This window comes from Apus apus, chromosome 6 (genome assembly GCF_020740795.1).
Source record: "Apus apus isolate bApuApu2 chromosome 6, bApuApu2.pri.cur, whole genome shotgun sequence".
In the NCBI taxonomy this organism is placed as follows: Eukaryota; Metazoa; Chordata; class Aves; order Apodiformes; family Apodidae; genus Apus; species Apus apus.
The window spans coordinates 34,886,734-34,914,108 of NC_067287.1; the positions used below are offsets into that span (position 1 = coordinate 34,886,734).

Below are 27,375 nucleotides of genomic sequence, written 5' to 3' on the forward strand. Positions count from 1 at the left end.
CGGGGAGCTGTCCACAGAGGGTGGTGCTGAAGGCAGGGAGGAAGCAGAGGGACGCAGACATCTTCGCTCCCCTAATTTCCTCCCTGCCTTCTGCAGCCATTTTGCACCAGCAAAGCTTACGGGAGGTGTGAGGGGGGAGGGAGAGGGTGGGCTGCGGAGGATGAAGGGGAGAGAGTAAAGAGTTACAGAGAGCAAAGAGGCAGCCATGGGAGATCCCGGCTGGTACGTCCGCTAAGACTGGCTCACAGCGGCAGCTGTCATCAGCATCATGGTGAAAAGGAAAAGCTCAGAGGGCCAGGAGCAGGAGAGCGGCCGTGGCATCCCTCTGCCCATCCAGACCTTCCTATGGAGGCAAACCAGGTGAGAGCTGCAAGCCTTGGATACTTGGGATACAGCTGCAACAGGGCAGTGGAAGTGGGGAGGGGGGGCAGGCCAGCTGCTGCCCGGTGGCGGGGAGGAAGTGGTTACTGCAGCTGCAACATGAGGGAGTGAAACAAGCTACTCTCTTTGCACTCAATATAGAGCAATCTGTGTGTATCAGGGATGTGGGGAGGACTGGAGACAGATTAACCTAGTGACAGTCTCAGGCATCTTCTTGATTAGACTTTAAAATGTCCATGTGTTGTCTGTCTATGCACCTCTCCCCTCCTCCATGTCGTCTGTTCTCCCCACCCCCACGTCCACCCCACTTTTAAGAGGACTCCTGGAGCTCTGGTGCCAGAAGCAGCAACCCTCAGTGCTGCACCAGACTTGCAGCTTTGCTTGTATCTGTATTTGCAGCTGTTCTTGAAGTGTAATCTATGCCTTGAGAGGTCACCATACAAACAAATATGTCAGAGTCTCACCTTATTTCATTAGACTGGAGAAATAATTACATATGAGAGGCAGGCTGCAAGTATGGCTGGGGCTCTATGTTTCTTGTGAATCCTGTCTTAGGATAATTCTAAACTGAAAACATTGTGGGGGCTGGGGGGGAAAGGGAGGTTTGAAGGTTGTTGCTCTAATTTAAGGTCTCAATCACAAATTCCTTGCCAGCTTCCGTGTCCTCCAAAAAAAGCCAAAACAACAACCCAAACCAAAACAAAACCACAAAAAAAAACAAACCCAAAGCTGTAATAAGGTGACCTGATTAATTTGTTAAATGTTAAATGTTTAACACTGATCCCATTCTGAAGGGAAATTACTGAAGAGGGTGGGTGTTCTCTACCTAGAGGGTACAGGCCTGCATTTCATCACAAGCCTTCCACATCAGCAGTTGTGGAGGAAAATGCTTAATAGAAAACTGTCAAATGGATCTCTGGCTTAAAAGAGAGGCAAGGTGAAGTTCAGTCATATTTAACACATTTTCAACAGACTTATACTGAAAAATCTTTCACTGAGGCAAAATGGCTGAAAACTGTCTGATGGAAGATCTTATCCATGTGGAATAGGACTCTCCTTGAGGATGGATTACCTGCCTCTTGACATAGCAGTGTGGGTACTTTAGTCCTCTAGAAAAGGTAAAAGCATTTTGTCAGATGTCATCAACAGGTATCTGAACATTGTTTTGGCCTTATGTCTTACTTTATATTAGGTTTCTCAGCATTTTGCCAACCTTCTGACATAAGAAAAATCCTAGACATGAATAAGCAAAATCCACATTTGAAGTACTGCATCTCTAACATTTTTTCTCCCTTTTTCAGTGCATTTTTGAGACCTAAATTGGGGAAACAATATGAAGCTTCCTGTGTGGTATGTACATATTTATCTTTTTCAACTCATATTAGTAAATAACATTTCCTGCAACTTGATCTGACCATGGTGGCTGATCAGCAAGCTTCTCAGATTAAGCCAGAAGTGGATTTAGTCCATTCAGCTTAATTTTGTACTTTTATCACATGAAGGTTTTGAAACCTTTTGCCATCTAGAAAATTTGGTTATCATGTGCATCTCTAGACACATATTAGTGATTTACGTAATTAGTAATTAAATGAAGTAAATAGTGGTATGGGCAGACTGAGCTATGACAATCTGGGTGTAAACTTGCACTTCATCACGTGTGTAGGTTCTTTCAGATGAGAGAGATGTAATTTCAATTTCAGATTACTGGAGTTTTTTCAGATCTAAAATACTGAAAACCTAAACATTACTGAAAGACTCTAAACAATACTTTTACTATTGTATGAAAACATGAAAATACATCTACTGGAAAATAGAAGGAGCATATGTTAGTGCCATAAGTAAAGGTTATTATGTGGATACTAATAACTCTTATTTCTAACTGTATTTTGAATGAAAACTCAATCTGTTGTCTAAAGGGAGGAAAAAGGAAAGGCACACAGGAAGTTCAAGAAAGATGGGTATCTAGGGAATTTCAGAATTCCTTGAACTGTTGCTGATCTTTGGATGGCTTAAAGTACATTAAGCAGTTACAGCTAAACTTGACAGACTGGAAAAATTTGGTCTGGATGTCTATCTTAATAGCTTAAACTACTTAGGTCTCTCTGCAGCAATTTTCTGGCTTCCTTCTCACAAGATATGAAGCCTTAGCTGCTGCTGACTAATTTTCTTCTTCTAAGAAATCCATAAATTTTTCAGGATTATTGCTAGATACTAAGTACTGATACAAACTGGTGGCTTAGTGTGTTCGTGACTAAAATGTAATTCAGTTCTGGATCATGGAGCAAGAAGTGTCATCACTGGTTTATACAATTGACAGTTCCTGCATGTCTGGATGCTAGAAAATGGAGTTTGTTGCCTCCTGTCCTTTACCAGGAGTCTCAGCAGTGTGCAGGACCCATGCCCTGAAGCACTTACAATCTGAGGCTGTGGCCTCACCTGTGAGCTAATGTCTGTTACTGTTGAGTAGAGGGACAGAACTTCCTTCTCCGTGCATTATCCATGGTGTACCTTTCTGTCCGTGACTTCCTTGTGCTTCGTGCTGTTCTGTTGGCAGCAAAAAAACCCCACAAAACCAACAAAACAGACAACAAAAAAAACACAAGCCAAAAAAAAAACAACTAAAAAATCCCAGCAACATAAATCACATGCTTCAGCCAAGGGAAAGGGAGCCCTGGAAAAACTCATTTAATGAAGATCCAATCCATTTCCACCCCTTGGATGAAGGAAAGCTTGATTCTTTTCCAATTAACCATCAGCAAATTATAGTAGAAGGCTCTCAAAGGCAGGGCTTAGATTTGAGCAATTGATGGGATACAGCCTGAGCTGCTGCACCTGCCACCTTCTTTTGCTCTATCCTTGCCAATGCACAGGCATGTCTGCCCACAACACCTTCTGTATTATCCAGTGGGCTAGCAGTGTGCTGCCCATAGGGGTGAGACAGGATTTCTGGAACTTGAGAGGTAGTTGGCTTGTCATTTGAAACATCAGGCTGACTATCTAACACCACTGGATTGACTGGTGTGCCTAAAAATACTGTGCACCTGCTATATGATCTGTCCTTTTAAAATGTTCTATCCAGAATTGTTCTAGACATGTCTATAGGTTGTTAACTGTCTGACAATGTATATGACACAACATTGTGCTGTATGCTATTATTATTCTTGGCTTTAAACTTGCTGCATAGAATTTGCTGCATATTGTGCATTGAGAAAGCAGATGCTGGAGGCCTAGATTCAGTGAGCCAAGCATCTGGTCTGCAAGAGCAGATTGCATTGCTTCTTAGAGCTTTGCTTTTTATTTAATATGTGAAGAAAAACCTGGCCCTTTCATAGCCTTGTTTACTTTACCTGAACAATCACATTGACTTCAATTGGTCTATGAATAACTTCCTTTAGTCTGAAGATAAATATGCCCCCCCACCTCCCGCTTCCACCTGCATTGTCTTACACTGTCTAAATGCTCTTGTGCCTCAATAGGATTTAATGTTCTTCCTTCCCTCTGTTCTGAAGTTGTTCTGCCCTAACACAATGTCATTCCTAAAGTGCATGAGTCAAAGCTGTAAATGACCTCACAGCAATGTATGTGAGTGCTATAGAAAGATGCAGCCTGAGCTTTGGAAGAACAGGGAAGTAAGTTTCCCTCAAAAGTCTGGTTCAGGAAGCCCTGCTCTCCTAGCTTACTGCCTTTTTTCCCTCCCCCAAAGTGAGATCCTCTAGGGCTACTTCTCTGGAGGAGACCTGCAACTCATCTGGCACTCCCGAGAAGGTGGAACCAGTGGGGTGCTGAGCTTCCTGAGGTTCTGGCTCTTTACTGGGAGCTGGGGGCCTGGCTAAACCCTTTGCTACCTTACATAGTTTGCTGCAGGTGCAGCTTCCTTGCCCTCAGAGCAGGGAAAGTTCATGTGATTCTAGCAAAGCTGTCTGGGAAACCATGGCCCAGCCAGAATCTGTAGTGCTTGTCTAGGCTTCATCACGCACATACCTGTTCTTACTCCAGCAGCAAAGTGACACACAGGATTACCATGGTCCTGTGGTTTTTGGTGGAAAAGAAGGTAAAAGGAGCAGTGGGAAAGCAGCCAGACAAGATTGACCACCGCTCCCTGTGAAAACAGATGGCATCACCAGGATAAAAGGAAAAATGCATGTGTAAGTGGCCCTGAGGGAGATGAGCACACACCTAGAGCACTGCTGAGAAGGGCTGTCCTTTCTCCAGCCAAGGCATAACAATGATTTCCCTTATTACCACCTTGGCAGATGTTCTTTATCTTTCTTAGGCACCTGGGGAGTTCCAGGCACAACAAACCTTTTATAAGTATGGAACAGTTTTCTTAGCCAAGCAGCAGCCCTGAGACTGCAGCTCCAAACATACCTATAGCATAACTTTATCTCTTCTCTGACTGACTTACAGACTTCAGACATTCTCATTAAGCCTTCTCATTGAAGCATGTAACTCCTCTGAACTGTAGCAGCAGTTGTTTAGTTCATGTGGGTTGAAAATTTAGTCTTTCATCTTAATGTCTATATATTCTCTGTAGCAGGTCGTAAAAGTTGGAGTAGAGCTACAGCAGACCAAAGGAGGGTCTACAGGAGCAGGGCCTTGCATCTTAAATGTCTGGTGTAGGCAGAAGCTGCAGTCAGCTGGACCTTTATGGACAATTCCAGGCAAATCCCATGGAAACACTCATCCAAAGAACTGCATATTCCTGTTGGGCTGCTGGTGGCAGTTACCAGTGTGGGGATTGATGCCAGCTGGTGCTGACAGTACACACATGGCATCAACTGAGTACCAGCCAGTGCCCATAACACACAGTGGTTTCCATAGTAGCCTTTGTGTTATCATTTTTCTGTCTCAGATGCTTGAGATATGTTGTTCCGGAGGCTAATCTTTCACTGTGGGACACCAATATATTTAGCTTTCTGCTCAGGCCAGGAAAGAACAGAGGAATCTGGTGGCTAACTGTGTAAGAAAGAATGTTGAGGTGAGTATAAACCTAATTTAAAGAATAGATGGAGACTTCTTGGCTTCCTGTTGAGTTTCTCAAGTATGCAGAATGTGGGCCAGAGCTTACTGAAAGCAGTTGTTGGGGGACTTCGTGATGCTGTTGAAGTACCCCTGAATGAGACCTTGAATGGAAAGCCAGAGAGCAACAAGGTGTCTTCCATGACACTTCATACAAGTTTTGCCGCTCACTGTGACTTTTTTTTTCCTTCCCCTTCCCTCCCCAGTGAATAGGTTGGTCACTGTACTGAACTGTGAGCTTATGGCTTGGCTTTTCTCCTGGAGGTGAGAAGACAATTTCTTTCAGTAAACCTAGGTCAGCACTGGTGCTTGGCAAGCTTTTCAATGACCTAAGTCAGCTCACTAATCTGGTAGCAACTACTTACCTCTCTGCTGAGCTTCATTTTGGCTTGTGCTAAGGCTTGATTTGGCTGAATGAAGGTTTCACTGAGTCCTTATTTTTTACTGATCCCCAAGAAGCCAGCATTTTTGTCCACATATTACAACTAATGCCCTCTGATTTCAGCCATTGATCCATACAGAAAATGTATAGAGTTTTCTGACTAGAACCTGGGGTAGGTGAGCAGTGGGGCTTTCTACACACTTAGGTTTGTTGGAAGCTCTGATGTTTATTGTTGGTATTTCCTTAGGTTTAATTTGTGTTGCTACAGTCTTAGTCCTCTATAAGCACTCTTGGTTCTAAATACCCCCTGAATACCTGTCTATAAATCATACTGTCCATCTCCCCTTCTCTTTGTCTATGCCTGGTGCTTTTGAGGAGTTACTGATTTAGGTTGTAAGTGCAGATAAATGTGTTTCTCTGCCCCCATGCTGGCCAGAGCAGAGTTGTTAGGGGATGCTGTAAAACCATGGTGGTGCTGCATTCTGCAGCATGGGGAGGCATCCTGCCTCTCAGTGGAGGGGCTCATGTCTGCCCACACTGGTGGATATGGACATGGCCTGAGAGAACAAACGTGCACAGAAGAGCGCAAGTTACCACTGGTTAGCCTGCCACGCCTGGGAGTGGGACGTTTAGGAGAGCTACGTTATGACTGCTTCCCTTCTTGCTTTTCTTCTTTGTGATTAAGTCTGTTCTTATTAGTCCCCCCAATTTACCGGAAAAATCAGTCTGACTAGTGTTAAAGGATAAGCTTTCTGAATCTGGAGTGAGGGCATTTGAAGCATTCCTTAGGTCATGCATGCCAACAGTTACTTGTTTGCCCAGAGCCTGATCAAATCACTGAAACGGCTTGTGAACAAATAGGTAGCCAGGAGGCTAAGCTGGTGTATGGCAAGGACGTACATTGTCAGTAGTGTATTTCTTTGCTTTAGGAACTTCAGTGAAGGAAAATAACTGCTTTTGTGACCTATAATGAGATCTTTGTATCTGATCAGAAGAAGAACTTATTGAAATGGTTGGAGTAATGAGCAATAAGGAACTTCCTTAGGGATTTCAAAGGCAGATAGTCTTATTTTGTGTTGCTTGAGGTGGAAATAATGAACTTGCTGCAGCCATCAGCTCTTTTAAGTGCCCACAAAACCATTACATCATGGCTCAACAAAAAATTGTACAGCGATTATTTTCTGTGGCAGAGTGTGAAAACATTTCCTAAGGCCTGTATACCTATAATGAGTTGCCCTTTATGTTACACTAAAGTGAAAGAGCATGTGTGTGTGAGAATATCCAGCTCTCAGCTACACAAGCACAGGCTTCATTAGCTCCTGTGGCTTCCAGCAGGATTACTGGCATGCCAGATTAATACCCAGCACAACTGTTAAGTCTGGCTTGATGTTGGTACTTGCTAATATACATGATACTTGCTTTAATTCTTTCTTATTAGAGAAAATATATTCCATGGCCCATTCATTTGTTAGCCAAGTATGTCCATATGTCTGGTGAGCTCTAGTTACAGTCAATCTCTTACAGGAAAAACGTGTGCTTTAGTTATCTCATGAAAACTTAGACTACACGTTTTTAAAATATAATGTTGTTTGTATTAGAAAGTATGTGCAGAAATAGATATACAGTGTTTTCTGGTTGTTTTTTTTACTTTGTTCTTCCTTTTAGTCTTTTGAAAGAGTATTAGTAGAGAACAAGCTGCATGGCCTTTCTCCAGCTCTCTCTGAAGCCATCCAGAGCATTTCTCGCTGGGAACTTGTCCAAGCTGCGCTCCCCCATGTGCTGCACTGCACCGCAACGTTGCTCTCCAACCGGAACAAGCTAGGTTAGTGCTCCTGAGGGTGAGCTTGTCCATTGCTGAAGTTATCAGTCAAAATATGACAGATTGATGCTCAGGTTGCCAATGTATTCTAAATCCTGGAATCCCAGTTAGTTCATTCTGTGGATTGCCTTTCTTGGTCTGTTCTCTCTGAATTAGGAGGTTTTAAACATAATGAAACAGAATGCTGATACTTGTAGTGGTAATGCTTGTCAGGACACTGGGTGGCCAATTTCCTGGGCAGCTGTGAAAGCCTCAACAATACTGTTACTGGCAACCCTGTGAGATACTGTGATGCATTTTTTTCATCCAGGACATCAGGATAAGCTTGGAGTAGCTGAAACAAAGCTCCTTCACACTCTTCACTGGATGCTGCTGGAGGCCCCGCAGGACTGCAGCAATGACCGATTTGGAGGAGACAGAGGTTCTAGCTGGGGAGGGAGCAGTAGTGGCTTTATCCACCAGGCTGAAAACCAGGGGTCACCAGGACATCCCCGGCCCAGCGCCATGAATGATGAAGAGGAAAATAACAGAAGGAAATTCTTCCAGAACTCCATGGCCACAGTGGAGCTCTTTGTGTTCCTTTTTGCTCCCCTTGTCCACAGGATTAAAGTAAGTGGAACGCTGGCGGGGTAGTTGTGTGGAGATGCCTCTGAGCAGGAAAAGAATAATTCTGCCTTTGTGATTGTTAATTAATTCAGCCTACAGTGCACACCAGGTGACCACTGGAAATGTTTTAACAAACTAATGGAATACCATTGCCATTAGGAGGAAATACTTGCAGTGACATGAATAATCACCACAGCATCAGGCAGGTGCAAAGGGAAATAAATCTGAAGTGAGTAATTTTCAGCCCTGGAAATATCGAAGATCTGTGTCCCTTGTGAAGTCTTTGGGCCCTGGAACCTACAGAAAGGATTGCAAGCTGTAACTTGCTCCAGTGATTCTCAGCCATTGCTTAGATGGACCTTCCTAGTTTTCAGGGCTTTCACCATGGGGTTGCCACTGGCATTTGTTGTCATTAATGCTAATATTGAAGCTAATTACCAGGAATGTGTGATAGTGCTATAAACATGGCAGTGGCAAAGGCAATTGACCATCGCTTTGTTCTGAAGTTGAATGGGCTTCCTGTCTGCCAGGGTCCCTCTGTTGATTTCATGCTGAGTCCATCAGCTTTGCAGAGTGGTGTGATGAGGAGACATTTTCTACATGCTGCCTGACTCCTGCCTCTTGTCTTTAGTCTCTCTGGAGGGCTGCTGTTCAGCCTTTATGTTTCCATAAATTCCACTGGCTCTGGAGAGTAGCTGCTTGGAAAAGGTCTATAAAGTCATGAAGTGATGAAAGGTGTTACCTGTTCTAGTCCAGCCTTGTATATGCAACAGTTGAAAAAGATAAGAAAGTACAGGAGACAATTACAAGATTTTGGTTAAGGCAGGTGGAAACACATCTGGAGAGCTAGGTGCTTTCCCTGCTCCTACTACTGAGTTCCTGTACAGTAGTGCTCAATGTATTTTGCCCAGATTTTTCATACTTGTTTACTAGCTCCATATTTTTTCTGTAAGCTACTGGGACATGACAGGAAGAAATGCTGAATTCTTCATAGTGCTGCAAATACAAATGTGGGCTGCCCTTTGAATAAATAAAATTAAACTGGAGGTAGACCATGGCTATGACAGATTAGGTCTCCAATTTTTATATATTAATCTTTCTGGGATGTAGTTTCCCATTTACAAGTTGGGGTTAATAACACTATCTCAGGTTTACCTTAAAAATCTCTGAGATCTCGGAGATACATTGAAAAGCCCGTGAAAACATGTATGTTTCTATCATCACAACAAAAAGGTAAGGCAAATGAGGCATATAAATGGTTCACTAAGTCAGCATTGTCCCCTCTATGTTGCACAGAGGTAGTAGAGATCTCAGGGGAAGAAGACTATCTGATCACATAACCAAAGTAATGCATGCGCTCAAGGAAGGTGATATATCTTTGCTCAGGCAGATCTAAATGATGAAATTCCTCACTTCTGACAGGTTTTATGTCTTTAGCAATGTGTTTTTAAATTAGGCTTTTGGGGGTGAGGGGTATGCATGTCACCCTGTAACAACAACTGTAGATATGAATGTTGGTTTGTCACCAAAAGCTATCAGTAAAAATGAAACACATTACTACTGCCACTTCCAAAAGCCTTGCAAGGTGCTCTTCAGTAAAAATAATAATTAAAACCAAGATTAGTTTATAACAAGGCTTGTGAGGTCATTATGATGGCATTATCAAAGAGCAGGCAATAGAAGGGCTGGAGAGCTACTAGCAGTCAGCTCTTGCCATTTTTTTTTAGCTCTATCTAGATCCTTGATTTCAACCAATACAGCATGTGGAGCTGTCAACAGAAGACGGCAGTGTAGCTATAATTATGCTGCTAAAACTGCTATTACCATGTCTGTTTGCCTCATGGGGATAGCTGGACTATACCACTGCCAGTGTCTCCTAATGTAGATCTGACCTTAGGTCAAGTAAGTGCATACCTGCACCTTGTTACTTACGTGCAAATTGACATTATTTTAGCTACTTGCATATGTAAAACAATGATGGCACAAGTTGAGTAGTACCAATCTCTCTGTATTGACATAGCTCAGGTACTAACAGTGCTAATAATAATATTATGTAATGATGTTTCATAGGAATGTGTTACATTTTGTGACTCCTCAATTTCTAACCCTAATGTAACCCTAGTGTTTCAACATTTATTATTCTTACTCTTTTGGAGAAAGAAGTTCAAGTCTTGGAGTATAAATCCTAAGGTTCAGACTGAATACTAAATATGAAGTGGTTATATACAGTGAGAAAGGATGTTTTGTGATACAGGAATTGCCTTTTACAGCTTAATGTTCTGGGAAGATGTTCACTAACTACTATAGAAATTTAATTTTGAAAAAGCCTCTAATATATTTTTGTTTTGAGGTTTCTGTATTATTTTTAATAACTATACTTGGAATGTATTCATGTCTGCTCGGTAGTGTCGGTGACCCCTAAGTTAGCGTATACTCACCACAGAACTGCACAAGGTATCACTCAGTTCTTGTAAGATCAGAGAAATAACAATCCTTTTGGACTGGAAACAGCATTCTTTTGTGTGACCTTGTGTGATACAACCTCTGTTTGTCTTTCTAGGAGTCTGATCTGACATTTCGGTTGGCTAGTGGCCTTGTTATTTGGCAGCCTATGTGGGAACACAGACAGCCTGAAGTTTCTGCCTTCACTGCCCTTGTAAAACCAATCAGGAACATCATTACAGGTCTGTGACTTTGCTGTGATAATAGCTTCTGAGAGCTGGAAACCCTTTCCTTTGTTTGCCTGATGCTGCCTTACATTCTGTAGCCATTGTATTTGAAGTAATATGTTAATCCTGCAGAAGCTAGTCAACTATGAGAGTGTATAAGGCTGTTTCCCCTCAGAGTCAACCAACATTTGCATAATAACTAAATAAGAGGTGAGAGAGAAATCAAAAATAGGAAATGAGAAACTCTACCTAAGAGTTATCATTTCCTGTCAGCCTCATACCCCTGTTTCACTACACCTTCCTTAGTTGACAAGAAGGGCAAAGGCAGTATCTAGCAGCAGCCTGACACAGCTGGGGAAGACTTTCCCAGACTGGCACTGGACAAAAATGAGCACTGAAGAGCACACATTTGGCAGTGTAGGTTCTCCCACTATATACAATTTGAATTTCACCATTTTATGAAATTAAAGTAGTGTCAGGAGGCTCCAAAGAAGGCTTAGGCTATGAATTCACTTTTGCATACTGGAAGGGATTGCTCCTCCTTTGTACTTCAGCCACAATGAGACTGGAGTTGGGTGCTTAGGCTTCCAAGCCTTTGGGTCTGGCCTATTTCTAAAAAAACTTTTTTACTTTTATGTTTTTAGGCAATAGTTTTTCATAATTCCTATAAGGTGGTGAGTTGAAAATGTGCTGGGTATATTGCTGTAGCATCTCTTGCTTATTCTCAAAAGCATGGAATTGTAATTTTCACAGTAGTGAAAATGTAGTTTGCTAAATCAGACTTTTCTGATGACAAGTCATTTTGGATGTCATCTTTTCTTTTGAAGGCTTTGTAGGCCTCTGGAGTAGTCCAGAATTGAAAAGATGGAAGCCTTTCAAAATATTTTAAAACTATCTTTGACATGTAGTTTTTCCTCCCTCTGTTTCAACTTCTGGAGTTAAAAAATAGGACTTCAGCCCTTAAATTAACCAGAGAAATTAAGACTAAATTTTCTTTGAATGTTGGAATTTCTTCCATAGGTCTGTAGCGTGTTCAGGAAACCAGTAAAGAATAACTTCATTAGTCAAGTCTGAAATGAAAACACTTTGCTATGATTGAACACACTTTCAGCAGAACAGAAATAGAAATTGAAATGAGGATCTTTATATCAAGGAAGATCTTGTTGTCTCAAATTGGAACCAAAAAAGTTAAATTTACCTATATTTCTGTCAAACAACAAATTAAAAATTTCCACTGAAGAAGCTTTGCAATGTTGTATTTGGAGACGGTCTGATACTAATTCACTTCTGAATAGCTTGCAATGTGACAGGATTTCAAGGATTGTCATCCTAGTCCTTGTGAAGCCCTTGTTGTTCTGCAGTGTCACTGATCAAACTTTCTGTATTCCTGTGTTTCCTGTGATGGAGGCTTTTGTCCAACTGGAAATCACAATACATTCTGAGAGGTGTAACCTAGAAAAGGAGCTGAATACAAGTGAAAATACGAGGAAGAGCTCCAAAATAAAAGGCACTAGTATGCACTGGAAAATACAATTTTATGCCAAGTGGATTTAGAATAAAATTAATATTCAAATTTAATGTTAAAGAAGTAGAGATTTTTCAGTAGGCAACGTTGTTGACAAGAAGAATTGTACAAAAGATTAAAACATTCCTTTTTTCCTTTTTATGGTTGTGGCTAATGCCAAGGAAGTCTGCAGCAGAGAGATGCTGCTTTGGGGCTGTTTTTGTGTTCTAGTTTATCCTTTCAGTGGTACATTTTAATATTTGAGGTGGTGTCTGAAATGTCCTCCTTTGACTTCTTTTCTCAGCTAAAAGAAGTTCTCCCACCAACAATCAGAGCGTGACTTGTGAATCCCCTAATCTGGACACTGGACATACCGAGGTAAGTTATATGCTAAGGTTAGACATGCTTGAATAATGAGCTGAGGAAGGAGGGAAATTAATATTGAAACAGCACTTGCAGTTACCACCCTAGGGTATTCCATCTTCAGAAAGTACAGTTCTTTCAAAGGCTCCCAACTTTGTTTGCAATGGAAGCAATGGGTATTGAGTATGGTTCTCAGGATCTCCTTGGCTGTATCCTACCTTACAGGATGGGAGCCTGATCTTATGTACTTTCTTGGCAAGCCCCAGTCTTAGCCTTTGCCTGTACAATGCCTAGCACTGAGAAGCCACAGGCACAATCAGTTTCTCCATGGTATTCCCATGGTATTATGGTATAAGTAATAGTGATGTCTAAGCACAAATTGCAGTGAGAAGACTAATAAGGGAGAGATAAATATGTTTATATACCTATTTCCTTTGATTAAACCTGCCCAAAGGGACTACAGGTGGTGTGTGAGACAACCCAGCCAGATTCTGTACCTCCAAAGGCCACTGTTTCAGCTTGTCATCGTGGAAATTCCTTGGATGGAAGCGTATCCTCCCAAACCTCTCAGGAGAGAGGTACTGCACATCCCAGGTAACAAGCCCCTTCAGCAGAAAGTTGGGCTGGTGTGGCTCAGTGGTGGAGGACACAGAGTCCTTTATCTTGAATCTGCTATTGTCTGTACACACCAAGTGTGCTGGATGCTTATCTCAAACTCTCAATTCAACAAATCTCAGTTATGGTGATGAACGAGGTGCTGACACTTGATATTCAGTGCCACTTTCATTGGAGAAATCTCTAGCTGGTCTGTTGGGACAGTTTCTTTGGTCTTTGCCTATCTGGTTTTCTTACAATTAAAGATGCTAACAAGTAACCTGCAGGTTCCACCCTCCATAGCTAGATTCAGCCTTGGGCAGCTGGTGTCTTTTCTGGCTTCCTTTTGATAAAATTTTCTTTGCCTTTGGCAAAGGATTTTTGAGGGCCTCTCTTCATTGCCTTCGTTGTGCCCTCTCTGCATCGTGCTGCTTAGCATGCTGTAGACTACTGACCCAAAGGGACAGACTAACAGAGAAGTGCAGCCACATAAACATCCCCCTAGCTTGCCCTGCAGAGCTCGAGCCATGATTTTTCAGCATGACACTGATAAATTAACTTATTTTAATCTAGATTTGAGTGGGTAAAATAGAATCAGATTTTCAGTAGTGCTGGATGCTCAGTAGTGCCATAAAATAAATTAAGCTGGTGAGTGTTTTCAGGGAGTGGAGAGGGAGGGAAGCCTAGCTATATTTTTAGGTCTCTATGGATTTAGGACTGTCTCTTAAACGCCTCCTGAAAACTTTCTCCTGTTGCTTATCTCTTTTGGGAAATGTCATATCCAAAACACTGCAACATTTTAAGAAATTGCTTCATTACAGAAACAGAAGAAATGTGGGATGGAGTGGGTTTCTGGATACCATCTAGGAACAGCTCTGATTTCTCAAAAAGGGGTTTGTTGCACCCTTTCACTGGTGGAAAGGGCAAAGCTGTTCTCTAAGGTTCTGATCCCATCAGGAGGCTTCCCTTGGGATTTTGTATCAAGCCTGCTGTCAGTTCTGGGTCTTTATTTAACTTGTATTAATGTAAGCCAGTACAACTGAAGTTGGGAACAGAACTGCCTCTCTGTGTTTGAACACTACTGCTCAGAGAGTCCACAGCCATAAAAAAATAAGCAGCCTTTTAAGAACACAGCATCAGGTGATCAATTTGTCAAGCTGGGTCTGGTGGTTGCTATGGGAAAGAAGCTTCAGACAGGCTTGGAAGAGAGCATCATTATGTCTCCTCATTTGCAGGACTCATTGATCAGTTAAAACTGTGCAGGGAGCTTTGGTTGCCAAGCAACAGACAACTGGGGAACAAATGTTGTTTACTCTACTTACCAACAGCCGCAGTATTCCTTTGTCCTTGGGCAGGGACTGAAGGAAGGCTGCCTTTCCGCCCTCCCTGCAGTCACAGGCAACCAAGAGCTGATTATATGAGCACTAGGTTTCCTTCAAAATGAAGCACAGAGTTTAATTTCTGATTCCTCAGACAATTCTTGAGGAAATGGCTCATTCCTCTGATCCTGGCTGATTATCCCTGCTCCACTCAGTGAAATTCTCCATTTACAGACGATACAGCTTAACACTGAGGCAAATAAAGCTATAGCCCTTAACACAGCAGGTGTCTTGGACACACTGCCTGGGAAACAGACTTTGCAGGAAGAACGTTAGTGACAAATGTTTCATCAAGAGAACATGCCTTGCTCCAGGCTGTGTTGTGCCTTGGGTTTGCCCATGTGTCTGAGTCGACACAGTCTTTCAGACTCCCCCATGTTTGCCACATAGGCACCTCATCCTTCACTTGTGCTGATGAGGTGATGGGCTCTATTTCCTTTGCTGGGATACTTTGAGTATCCCAGCTATCCTTACGTTTTTTTACAGGCTGCATTTATGTGACACAATCTCAGCTGTGACAAAAGCAGCCTTCACATCAGGTTTATGGGGAAAACTTAATAGCATTTTTCCATTTATCATTATTTTCTCCTTCCTTATTCAGTTTTCAAGGTTTTTATAACAGCTGATTTTAAACTCATCAAACTTGTAACATTTTACTTTGAATATAGCACTAAGAGAGAAGCTTGGAATCTATAGATTGTGTATAGTGACATATGCAGACACAAACTGACTGGTCTGCAGTCGCTAAGTGCCTTCAACATTGGGCTGTGGGGCTGGCAGCAAGCCAGCTCCTGCAGGTTGGAGCTCTAGATGCCCACATTGCTGCAAACCCAGCCTTGCCACCTGCCCCCCGTTGCCAAACATGGAGCAGGGTTCAAGTGATCCCAAGCAGTGTCAATGTTCACTGCACACTTCTTTCTTCTCTGCCAGTCCTATCTCTGCCTTGGATGCAACACACAGCTTTGTGGCACTGGGCAGTGATCCAGCAAAGCACTTCAGGCAAGCGCTTCACTTTAAGCACTTAAAGGTTCCTCTGGGCAGTGTTGCTGCTTGTTCCCTAATGCTTTGCAGGACTGTGGCCTTGGACACCTCTGTGCACAATGTGGTGGTACCCAGCTTGAGACAGGGGTGTCCTGCCAATGCTCTTTGCATGTTGTTTCGTGGAATTGATAATATAAATGTTGTTTTAAAAAATATTCCCAAATGCCTGACAATACAATTCATGGAAGTACTGTTGATTTTTATAGAATCCAAAAATCACAGAAGTACTCAGTTCACAGAGGCGTGTTTCTAAGACACTGAGTTGAAACCTTCAAATTGTATACTTCCACAGGCAAAAAAAATAGATCTCAAGTTCTTGCCCCACCCCACACATTTCATACCTTCTTTTACCATCTGATTCTCATGCCTCCAACTCCTTTTCACTCCTTCTTTTTCTGACAGATTGTCTCCTAACAGTTAGGAACTGTATGGAGGGTAGATCAGGCCAGTTGTACTCTGCTGGGAGAGAAGTGGTGTAAAAAAGAAATAGCAAAAAAGTTGGGGCATTTTTTTGCAATAAGGCTGTCTCTGAGAACAGATATACCTCTGAAATCTCTGGAGTCTCATTCCTACAGGCATCTTGCTGTTGCATGCACTAGGTTTTACAGTACTTAGGAAATTCTGTACTAAAAGCAGTCAGGAAATGACATCACCTGAAAGGCAGGAAAACCATAATGAAGGCTAGAAAGGGTCCTTTTCTCTAGCACACCTTGGCAAAGAGTCATCATCACAGTAACTTTTACTTGTATAAGAATCACTGTAAGTGGCTTAAAGGGTTAACTAACTTAGCTGCCCTGCCTACTCCTTCTTAAGTAAGAGCTCATGTGTACAAATGTAAAGCATTTCTAAATGTATTACTAGTATCTGAGCAGCAGATGCTCAAGGGTTGCTGTTTTCCAGCTGAACAAATGAATCGGTTAGCACAGGTGCTGAGGCTTATCTTTAGACCACAGTTGAAAAAAGCAGCTCTCTCCAAGAAAACACTTAACAAAGCATGTACTTGAGTCCTCCAGGGAGCTGAAAGCTAAATCTCTACTTTGTGTCATCAGTAATGCTTTCCTCCATCAGGGCCTTAGTCCCAAAGGGCCAGTGTCAAATGTCCCTGCAAGCTCAAACAGGCACGGCTGTGTGCCCATCCCAGAGATTTCTGCAGGTGGCAGGAGAATGAGAATGTCTTACAGCTCTTGATGAGTGGCGAAATGTTAGGCCTCCTAGTAGAGCTCTTGGGTCTTTTGGGGTGGACCATCATGCATGCTTGGACAGAACTGGTTTCCAACTATCAGAGAAAACTGGTCTCAAGACTGAGCCCTTAAGAACAGTTGGAACATACAAACCTGGCAGATCATTGTTGAGTCGTTCTTTATTCAGAGAGCTGAGTATCCAAGAGGGGCTAAGGAGCATGATGAATAACATTTTCTACTCCTGCTTTTTGGAACAGGGTGTCTTTGGTGATCCCACCGTGCCAGAAGTCTCGCTATGCCACATACTTCGATGTGGCGGTGCTGCGTTGCCTGCTGCAGCCACACTGGTCCGAGGAGGGCACACAGTGGTCACTCATGTACTACCTGCAGAGGCTGAGGCATATGCTGCAAGAAAAGCCAGAGAAACCACCTGAGCCAGAGATCACCCCTTTACCAAGACCTCGCAGCAGCTCCATGGTGGCTGCTGCCCCCTCTCTGGTGAATACCCACAAAACTCAGGTAAGCAGTTGTTAGTAGTAAGAAAACAGCAACTGTTGTGGTGAAGCTGGGAAGTGATAGCTGGACAACTAGTGAAAAGCACAGCTTTGGTGTTGGTTAAACTGTCCAGAGGTCAGAAAAAGACCCTCAGAACATTGAGGGTTTTGGAGGCACCATCTGATGCAGAGAGCCAGAGCTAATTGCTGAAAGCTTGAGCATTGATTTGAGATAATTAATCTAGAATGAATTGTGATAACATTATACTTTAGTGTGAAAATATACTAATGTAGTTGTCAGAAGAAATCAGACTGTCTTTGCATTATGATGTAATGCTCAGGACTTACTGAGCTGCTTTGTTGTAACCCCTCAAAAGAGAGAAAGGGGATTGTGTGCAGTACAGCACTGCACACACCAGGCATGCACTTGACTTAAAATATTGGAGTAGACTTTGCAAACAGTGGCAGTAAGCAAAAGGTCTCCATGTTGTTACCACTTCTCCTGCTGTTATTCTTATTGCACAGCTTTTACCTTTATCAACGTAACTTTTACCTTTATATTTACCAACAAAACCTCAATAGACAAATTGTCCTAATGGGTGTCAAGACTTGCTCCCTGTTTTGCTGGAAAAGCAATGCCAGATGCCTGACCTTGGTGCAGTAAAGAACTTTATGTTAAAGTTTTGCTTTTTTTTTTTTTTCTTTTGGGTAGCTCACTTTAGTTCCAGGCGTAAAAAGGGAATCTACTGCAGTTTCAGTTAATCTCCTTGTTGATTTGTGCTACTTTTAGGTTGTGCACTCTTTTCCTGTCATGTGGGCTTTTAACAGCAAATTCTGATTTACTAACTTGAAGGAACTGCCTAACAATATTTAATACAGATTCTATTTTTGCAGTCCAATTTTATGACACACCTCAAGTACAAGGCTCTGTCTTCCATTAATGTTGCTGTCAAATGTCTTTTTTTGAGTCAGAACCCTCTTAGTTTCTGGTGTTTCTTTCTTAAAATCCTTGCTTTCAGAATTGTAGAGCTCTGACAGTTTTTGACCTGCCATTTTAGAAGGGAGAAGAGTGAAATACCTTCTCTCCTGTACAGCCCAGATGCTGCTAAGCCAGAAGTCAATATAAACGATGTAAATATTAGTACTGTTATTTTTAAATAGCCGTTGTTATGATTTTTACAAGGGCTGGTGGTTACTTGTGGTTTTAAGGACTCAGCAGCAACAGTGTTGTATAATCTGTATTACACTTTAGTGTCATTTCTATAAAATGTTGCCAGTTTCATCCCTGTAGAAGCTTGAAATATCTCCACGAACGCCAGGTGATAGGAACTATTATGCAATCTTAATCTACCTTTGCGTGGGGATTTTATAGGATTACTATGCATGTGCAGAAAATCCTCCTTAATACCATCTCCTGCAGAGAGAATTGGAAGATATTGCTGTTGGTGGGGTCCACTATTTCCATGCTCATAGCAACTCAGATATTTTGCACAAGTTTAGCTCCTAGTGCAACATGGCGTGCAGTCCGTGGTTCTTGGCACACTGGCAGCAAGAATGCAGTTGTCTTCCGTAGCTGTTGTTTGCACTAGTATTCTGCTGGTTCTTCTCTATACAGGAAAACACTTCTGTCCTTTCACACACTTGGCTATTTCTTGCTTTTCCAGGCTGTTTCTCTACCAGATGATTCCTTTGCTCAGTTGCTCTTCACTAACGTTTTTCTGTTAAATCCATTTGGCAGTTCCACTGGGTACTTTCTAGCTGTTAATGTGAGAAGTCTGTCAAGGGCATTCTTCTCTCTAGGGCTAGGTTTGATTGCTTTCAGTAACTTCTGTGTCAGTCGTGTGTGTTTTTACTCCATCAAACTGGAATCTGGTTTTAAAAGGTTTCAAATTTGTTATGCAGAACATCTGTGATGGAGGAGAAAACGATCTTCCATGCAGCAAAAGTTTCAGCTCATGCCCCCCTTCTTTACAACTCTGAGGACTGAATTCTTTGTTATGCACAGAGACACCTAGGCTCTGTTTCATCCCAGCCAGCTGTAGGGCCCTAACTGCTGTTCTTAAATTCGGAGTCTCATCACTCAAGGCTCTCTGCTAGTCAGAGAAGAGAATGCCACCTCCAGTGGGCTAAGAGTTGTTAGTTTTTTCTGTCAACACAAGGGGTTGTATGCTCAGACTTCTCCAGCTCATCTGACACAGGGAAATGGTTAAAGTCTGGGGTTTTTTGTCTAGTTCTTAAACTCCTAAAGCAATGTCATCAATTCAAGTTGAGCAATAAGTTCTCAAAAAATACCAGCACTCTGTGTTTCAGTGGGATAGATTTGAAGTGGCAGCCAGAAAGTGATTACAGACAAAAACAGCAGCCTGCAAATCGCATCAGGGACCAGTAAATTTTTCTGGTAAATCCACATTCTTTCTATTGTTTTGCAGTTTATTGGGGTAACTTCCTGCATCTTCCTAAGCCTCAGCAAAACCCTCACACTTCCTGTTGGTTTCTGTGTGCCTGAAATCACATTTCAAATATAAGCTTGGGCTAAAGGAGGTGGGATCAAGAGAACATGAAAAACATCCTCCATGTATTGCCTAGAGGAAGATTCAGTGCATCCTGCCAGCACTCCTTATTGAGCAGGAAAAGGGGTACTGCAAGGAGGGTGAATAAAATGAATACTAGCTTCCTCTAGAAAGTTACTTTAGTCTAAACATATTTCAGACCTGGCAACACGTGATAAAGGAAACCTGCATTGCATCTGTATGCAGTAAATTCAGTGTAAGGACAGGTCTAGGAAATGAAACCTTCAGAGGCTCACAAACCTCTACAGCCTTGCACTAACATTGCAGGGGCAAAGAGCCAAAGCTTAAATTAAGCATAAAACCAATGCCGCTGTTGTGCTGACTGTAATGCTAATATAAAGCCGAGAGCATCAAGTGTAATATCTTGAGAGCTGAGAAAAGTACTAATGAGCTGGTAGGCATACAGTCATGCAGAAGGAAGGCAATAGAAAACAGAAACAACAAAATCTAAGAGAGCAGCCCCAAAACTATTTTGCTTTCTTACCCATCTTTTGCATATCATAACTGCCACATGGCCTACTGCACTGAATAGCCACAGTTTCAATCAGTGTTCAACAAGAATGCTAGCTTGATTCATTGAAATACATCATATACCACACTGTGCATTGGAAGTGATTCTGTAATTTGGTTTTCTAGTGTCGTTTGCTTGATACCTACCCATAGCAGTTTTCAGAAGTGGGGCTGTTCTTTCTGTCTGTCTGCGTGGCTTGTATCCCAGCAGACCCTGATCCTCACTTTATCTTTTTGGTGACCATAAGCCACTTAATAAAGCACTGATTTAGTGACTAATGGGCAAAGGTAGTGAATCTTAAATAAAGTCATACAATGTTTTCCAGCCAGAAGAAGGCAGAGAGCTGTAAAACTAAGAACCAAGCCACAGGAAGTACTTGCTGGCTTCACTGTTGAGAGCACCTAGGGCTGAACCCTAATTTGCTGTCTGTGGGGTTTTATGTATGACTCCTCCCCTGAATATATAGTTATATATATACAAAATTATTTATGTCATATCCTGACTGAATGTGAATGAAAACAGCTGTGAAAAGGAATCCTTCTGTTGTGTGTCTCCTTCTTTCTTGTGTCGATAAAATTAATAGGAAGGATTCAAGGGCAGTCTTTGATTAGTCTGAGAAGTCTCTGAAGAATGTGTGGTCCCCAGTGCTCAGTACTGCAAACACAGTACCTGGTGCTTAGGACATCAGCTGCAAAGGCTTTCACTGGCTTCTGCTGGACCTTCATATATATACAATGGCATACTTGTGAGCTCTGCAACACACAATCTGCCTAGCCAGAATCTACACCTCCTATACACTAGGAGTTGTTTAATCTATGGTGCCATGTGGCTATCTCTGGAATGAAAGCAAAAAGGTATTTTAACGTGACTCAGTTGTTTAGCACAAGCTTTCTGATGGGGGAGTGAGGATAAAGAGCATCTCCATTGGAAACAAGCTGATATTTAGACAGAAGAAAATTATCTTGCCAGAATTTGGTCAGGTCAGCTGCACAAACATCTCATGAAAAGTGGCATCAGATCTTTAATGAGAACAGATGGCCAGGAGCTGAGCTTATGCCACCTTTTGTAGCAAAGCCATTCTTTTCAGTTGGCAGCTGTGATGTGTGTGGCTCAGGGCAGAAGGGGAGCAGAGTGCCCTCTGCTGAACTGTCAAAAATTAATCTCAAGGTTTTCACTGTGTGGGACATTCTGTGCTGTAAATACAGGGGCTTTCACTAATATGAACTATTATGACAACCTTGATGGACAGATCCTGGAGCTCTGTTACAAGTGAAGGATGCTTACTGATGTAGAAGTCTGATGTTTCTTTAGTGAGTAAATATATTTTTTTTTCAAATCAAGTCTCTTCAAGAGACAGTGCTGCTTATTGTAGTTCAGTTCCAAAATACATGTTTAAGGGCATAAGTCATGAAGGACATATTCTCTTAGATCTTAAATAAAATGCTTCACAAAGGGTGGCCATTGTGACTGCTCATAAATATAAACTAAGGCCTCAAGAAGATTGTCAGCTACCCAGAGTCATACCTGGGATCAGAATCAGAGCTGAACAGAACATGAGTCTTCCATGCAACTAGATCACACTGACAGCAATACCTGAGGCTTTCTGTGGCAACACAATGTGATGTCATTTTTTATTCTGTGGTGACAAAAATATTAGACAAGGTCAATAACTCTGGGACTTTCTAAACTTTGTTCCTTTGTTTTTCTTAAAATGTGCAAATAGTGGTTTGTGTAACAAACTGAAGGTTCTTTTTGTCTACAGTGCTCCTTTTGATGTCAGTTATTTTCGGGACAACTCTATGACAGGTCTTGGAAGTAAGAGCTTTTTTAAGCTGGTTTCCCTCTATTTCTCCTTGTACTTATTGTCTTCTTCTGGCAACCACAGGATCTTACAATGAAATGTAATGAGGAAGAGAAATCACTAAGCACAGAAGCATTTTCCAAGGTTTCACTGACCAACTTGCGTAGACCAGCAGTTCCAGATCTCTCAACAGACCTGGGGATGAACATCTTTAAAAAGGTGACTGGAAGGAAGTTGTACTTCAATTTATTTATGATTCAGCACCTGACAAATAGCAACTGAAGGTCTGCTTGGACTGTATTTTCATGCCATATGTGAGACCGATGTCTCTTTTCACTGGAAGTTAATTCTCTGTGTTATTACATAGGTTTTTATATGCACATTCCAAACACAATACTGAAATCTTTGTACAAATAACTGTCCTGCTGAAACTGCTTGAGGGGAGGGTACTCTAGCAGTGCTGGTTTTTAAGTGCTGGTACTTCTTGTGGTCCCAGTGAAATCAGTAAGTTTTTCCAATGTTTTTACCTCATGAAGCTCTGAGTTTGCAGCCATCCAAGATACTTAGCAGAGTTTCATGTATTCTGCAAATCTAGCCCATGATCTGAGAATGTCATAAAATTATACAAGGGCATCCATCCCAGCCTGGGGCAAGGCTGAGTTTCTTTAAATACTCATATGGTCCCAGAGCGCAGATAGTTGCTAACACAATAAATGGGCAAGATAAAAAGTTCAGAATGGATGATTACACTTGGGCCACAGATCTGTGTTATGTTTTACCTTCTAATGCTAGTTTGCCAAGCTTTTAAGCCTCTACCTGCTCTCATAAACCTACTCTTCCTTCTGCAGTTCAAGAGCCGCAAAGAGGACAGGGAGCGTGAGCGAAAAGGGTCAATTCCTTTCCACCATACTGGGAAGAAGAGGCAGCGAAGGATGGGGGTGCCCTTCCTCCTCCACGAGGATCATTTGGATGTGTCTCCCACTCGCAGCACTTTCTCCTTTGGCAGTTTCTCTGGAATCGGAGAGGACCGGCGTGGCCTTGAGAGAGGAGGATGGCAAACCACCATATTAGGTGAGATGGAGTTATCTCTGCCCCAAGTTCTGTGTCATTCCTGCCCTGAATATTCAGAGAACAGCAGAGGCTCTTTATTTCTTCATCCATCTTTTCAGCACCGTATATCCGTGGCTCTGTTTGCAGCATTACACACTTGTTTGGAGAAGTAGCAACTGTGCTGACAGGAGACCTTGAATGACTTAGGCTTTAGTTCACTTTTTCTCTGAAAACTGCCATCTTTATCAGAATAGTAGCTACTGTAGCAACCTGCAGTCATGGCTGTAACACTTCTATCCACTTTCCCTGAATGGTAGCAAGTATGGAACAAGTGCAGCTTAAAATAGATTCAGGGAATGGTTGCCCTCTCTTCTTTTAAAGAGAACTCTCTGGAGAGGCAGCAATATGGTCATTAGAAGAAGAGCACAAAATATTCACAGTCTTCCTCAAGTGGATACAAGATAAATAGGGTATTATCTCAGATGGTGAGAATTATACTGTCTGGACAGTGCAAAGTTACAGTGTTTAAATGTAAATATTGGCTCCTTCAAGCTTCCAAGTTCACTGAACAGTGTCTAGGCATTGTTTCTGTTTCACAAACTTACTCTTAATGTCATAGGATGTCATCCTGGCACCCTTTTTCGGAGATGTTTGGCAGCAAGATGTTTGCCTAAGGCCATGCCAGAGCCTTCTCATTTTCACCAGCTTGGATGGCATCATTTGGTAAACTCTCTATTGTAAACATGTCCCTCTTTGGGACACCAGACAATTAACTTAGGCAAATGAATAATTAAAGATTCTCATCTGTTTTGTCAATAGTTAGTACATAAACACCTGCAGATTTGTACAAGAATGGCAAACTTAGTATCCAAATCCTCTTTCCCATATCTTCAGTAGCTCAAGAAGTTTGTTAAATTTTGATCACAGGGGCTCCAGATTCTTGTCCTGAGTTAACCTGCAAATTCTTCATTCTGATATCTCAGTGAAATAATGTATTTCAGGTCAAATGGTCAACAAATCCTTTGCTTTAGTGCTCCCCATCCTAATATCCCTATTTCTTTTCAACAAGGGGGGAAGAAACAAAATTCCTATAACTTGCCCCAAAGGGTGGAGTCTTTCAGTGCTGTCCAATCTTGTTTTCCTCAAGCTGCTGGAGGGTGACAGTGTGGCTGTCAGTTAAATCAGTGTGCTGAGGGAAAGAGCCTTTCGAGAGTTTGTACTCTTGGTCTACATGTCAATGAACCCCCACGAGATATTCCACTATAATATTTGGTTCTGCTTCATGGGGTCCTGGAAGGCCTTAACCTTTGCTGACACCAATCCTTCAGTTTCTAACTTCGGTTCACTCTTGCCTCTGAGCACCTCTCAGATGAATAAACTAAATATCCGTTTCTTGTCCTTAACCTAGGAAAGTTTACCAGGCGGGGGAGCTCTGACACAGCAACGGAGATGGAGAGCCTGAGCGCCAGGCATTCACATTCACATCACACGCTGGTCTCGGATCTGCCGGACCACTCGAACAGCCATGGGGAGAACACAGTCAAAGAAGGTAAATTAACTCATCAGGAAGTAAACGTTTCACTGAGATATTAACTCCAAGAAGCTGAGGAAGTGTTACTGTTTTCATGTATGAGTGTGTAACTAATTGGGTTTTTTTCCGTCTCCATTAATTGAGGTTTTTGCTTTGTTTTGTTTTTTTTATCTGTGTAGAAAAGTGTTCCAAACCTTTCCTGTTTATCTGGTGCAGTTTGTAAAAATAAATAAATTAAAAACAAATCAGTGATCAGCAGGGAGAAAGGGAAGGTTTGGGGTTTTTTTGCCTTTCCACAATACAGCACAGAAGTTTGGGAAGAAACTTGGTATTGCTAACTTTAGTGGTTTTGTGTGTAATCTTGTGGCATTGAATGCCCCTTCACAGTCCCCAACTTCTGGATTGTGCTCAGAATCAGAGTTTTTTTTCTTAACTCCCCTGGTTCCAAATAGAAGCTTTGCTTTTAAATTTACTTGAAATCTGCCTGGGGCTCATCTATCGCAGGGCCCTCTGCAGAAATAGCAATGCCAATGTGACCAGGATGGGAGAGCCTCTGGAGGGATGAAGTCTGATCCAGAAGGAAGGCTTTATTGACAGGGCAACACCACCTTTGTCAAACAATGTTAGCTAAGCAGAGGAAAGCTCTCAGCAGGGCTCTCTTCACCAGAGCACTTTGCTGGCACTGCTCCTGTTGCTTAACACAGTTAATTTGTTTTGTCTCTCATGTGTAGTGCTACTGGCCAAACCTGGTCATAGAGATTGGGCTTCACTTGTGACAACTGCAACCTTAAACCTTGATGAGGGAATGGGGTATCCCTCACCCCATGGAGCAGGGCACAGTCTCTCTGTGTGCAAGCTGTCAGGCAGCATGTGTAGAAGGCTACAGATGCGCTCATGTGATATGTGCTGTAGCCTTGGAGCTCTCAAAGATCCATACTCTTTTAGCACAGCAAATCTGAATCGTCTGGGAAAGGATGCATTTGCATCAGCTCTAACCCAGCGTGAGCATGTCGTCTTTATCTCCACACTCCTGAGTGAAGCTTTTCCCCTGGATCAGTTTTGTGGAGTTTGTCTTCCAAACCTGCATTCATTCTATAGACCGTAATTCCACTCACTGCACCAGTTTCCCAGCCAAATTTATTCTAAGAGGTAGCCATATGCAATGCTTACTTTTCTAGTTGCACCTCAGGTGCAATTGTGCAGTAACCATGTGAATAATAGGACAAATCATACTATTTCTAGTGATAGTCTGTGACTTTGAATGAACTGTTCTGTAGTTAGAGAGTAAGTACAAACACTACCTATGTCTTCTGTTTTGTGTGACCAACTATATCCAGGCATACTGGTTATTAATGATTTTCCATCTGTTGTGTACTTTCCCTGACCAGGAGACATTTGATAAAAAACTAATTTCTTCTAGCTGACACAGTGAAAAGCAGAAATAAAAATTAGTTATGTCCTAGGCAGCTGCTCAAGAATAGTCACAGGCACATGGGCATGTGCTACAGGCATGCATGATGTAAATGAAGAGTCTTTAGTCCTCCTTCCCTGCCTCTGTGAGTCCCATCCAGCAGTCAGTCCTGTCAGTGATGATGAAATAAAGACACAACACAGGAAAAGTTACTTTATTTAGGATTTGGATATGGGTTTTTGTTACCCATTTCAAAACCTTAGTGAAACAAAAATAGCTACCTGTGGAAGCTACCCGTGGATAATAATCAAACTTGGTAGCTCAGGAATAAAATTTCCTATTGCCATCTTTATTATTATCTTCACCATGCAAATTTCAGCCATTAAAAAGTCACATTTTCCAGCAAGTAATCCTGTGATTACAGGCAGCTCATTTCTGCCCTGATCAGTGACCCAATTGTAGCCTAATTCAAGGCACTGCGATTGGCCTTGGAACATTTCTCCTAATAAAAAGTGCTAGTTTAGTGTTGGCAGGGTTGCAAAAGCCATGAGGAAATGTAGTTACCCCTCAGGCAAGTTGTTATTTGCATAATATATCATAGAATCACATAATCACAGAATCCTAGGGGTTGGAAGGGACCTCAAAAGATCATCTAGTCCAACCTCCCTGCCAGAGCAGGGTCATCTAGAGCACATCACACAGGAACGCATCCAGGTGGGTTTCGAATGTCTCCAGAGAAGGAGACTCCACAACCTCTCTGGGCAGCCTGTTCCAGTGCTCTGTCACTCTCACAGTAAAAAAAAATTTTCGAATATTCACCTTGAACCTCCTATGCTCCAATTTGATCCCATTACCCCTTGTCCTATCACTGGTCAACACTGAGAAAAGCCTAACTCCATCTCCCTGACACTCACCCCTTACATATTTGTAAACATTGATGAGGTCACCCCTCAGCCTCCTCTTCTCCAAGCTAAAGAGACCCAGCTCCCTCAGCCTTTCCTCATAAGGGAGATGATCCACTCCCTTAATCATCTTTGTAGCTCTGCGCTGGACTCTTTCAAGCAGTTCC

General features: G+C 42.2%; 1 protein-coding gene across 5 annotated transcripts in view; it reads left to right on the plus strand.

The window, feature by feature from the left end:
• The first annotated feature begins 160 nt into the window (after positions 1-160).
• The window catches only part of UNC80 (unc-80 homolog, NALCN channel complex subunit), a 133,689-nt gene continuing 106,474 nt past the window's right edge, over positions 161-27,375 (plus strand). For all 5 annotated transcript variants that reach the window (XM_051623948.1, XM_051623951.1, XM_051623949.1 and 2 more), the window contains exons 1-11: positions 161-360; positions 1,683-1,731; positions 7,448-7,604; positions 7,912-8,210; positions 10,768-10,891; positions 12,685-12,758; positions 13,198-13,337; positions 17,196-17,457; positions 22,399-22,533; positions 23,163-23,385; positions 24,773-24,913. In XM_051623948.1, coding sequence (XP_051479908.1) covers positions 269-360; positions 1,683-1,731; positions 7,448-7,604; positions 7,912-8,210; positions 10,768-10,891; positions 12,685-12,758; positions 13,198-13,337; positions 17,196-17,457; positions 22,399-22,533; positions 23,163-23,385; positions 24,773-24,913 — 1,696 coding nt within the window. In that variant the 5' untranslated portion in view covers positions 161-268. The remainder of the gene's footprint in view (positions 361-1,682; positions 1,732-7,447; positions 7,605-7,911; positions 8,211-10,767; positions 10,892-12,684; positions 12,759-13,197; positions 13,338-17,195; positions 17,458-22,398; positions 22,534-23,162; positions 23,386-24,772; positions 24,914-27,375) is intronic.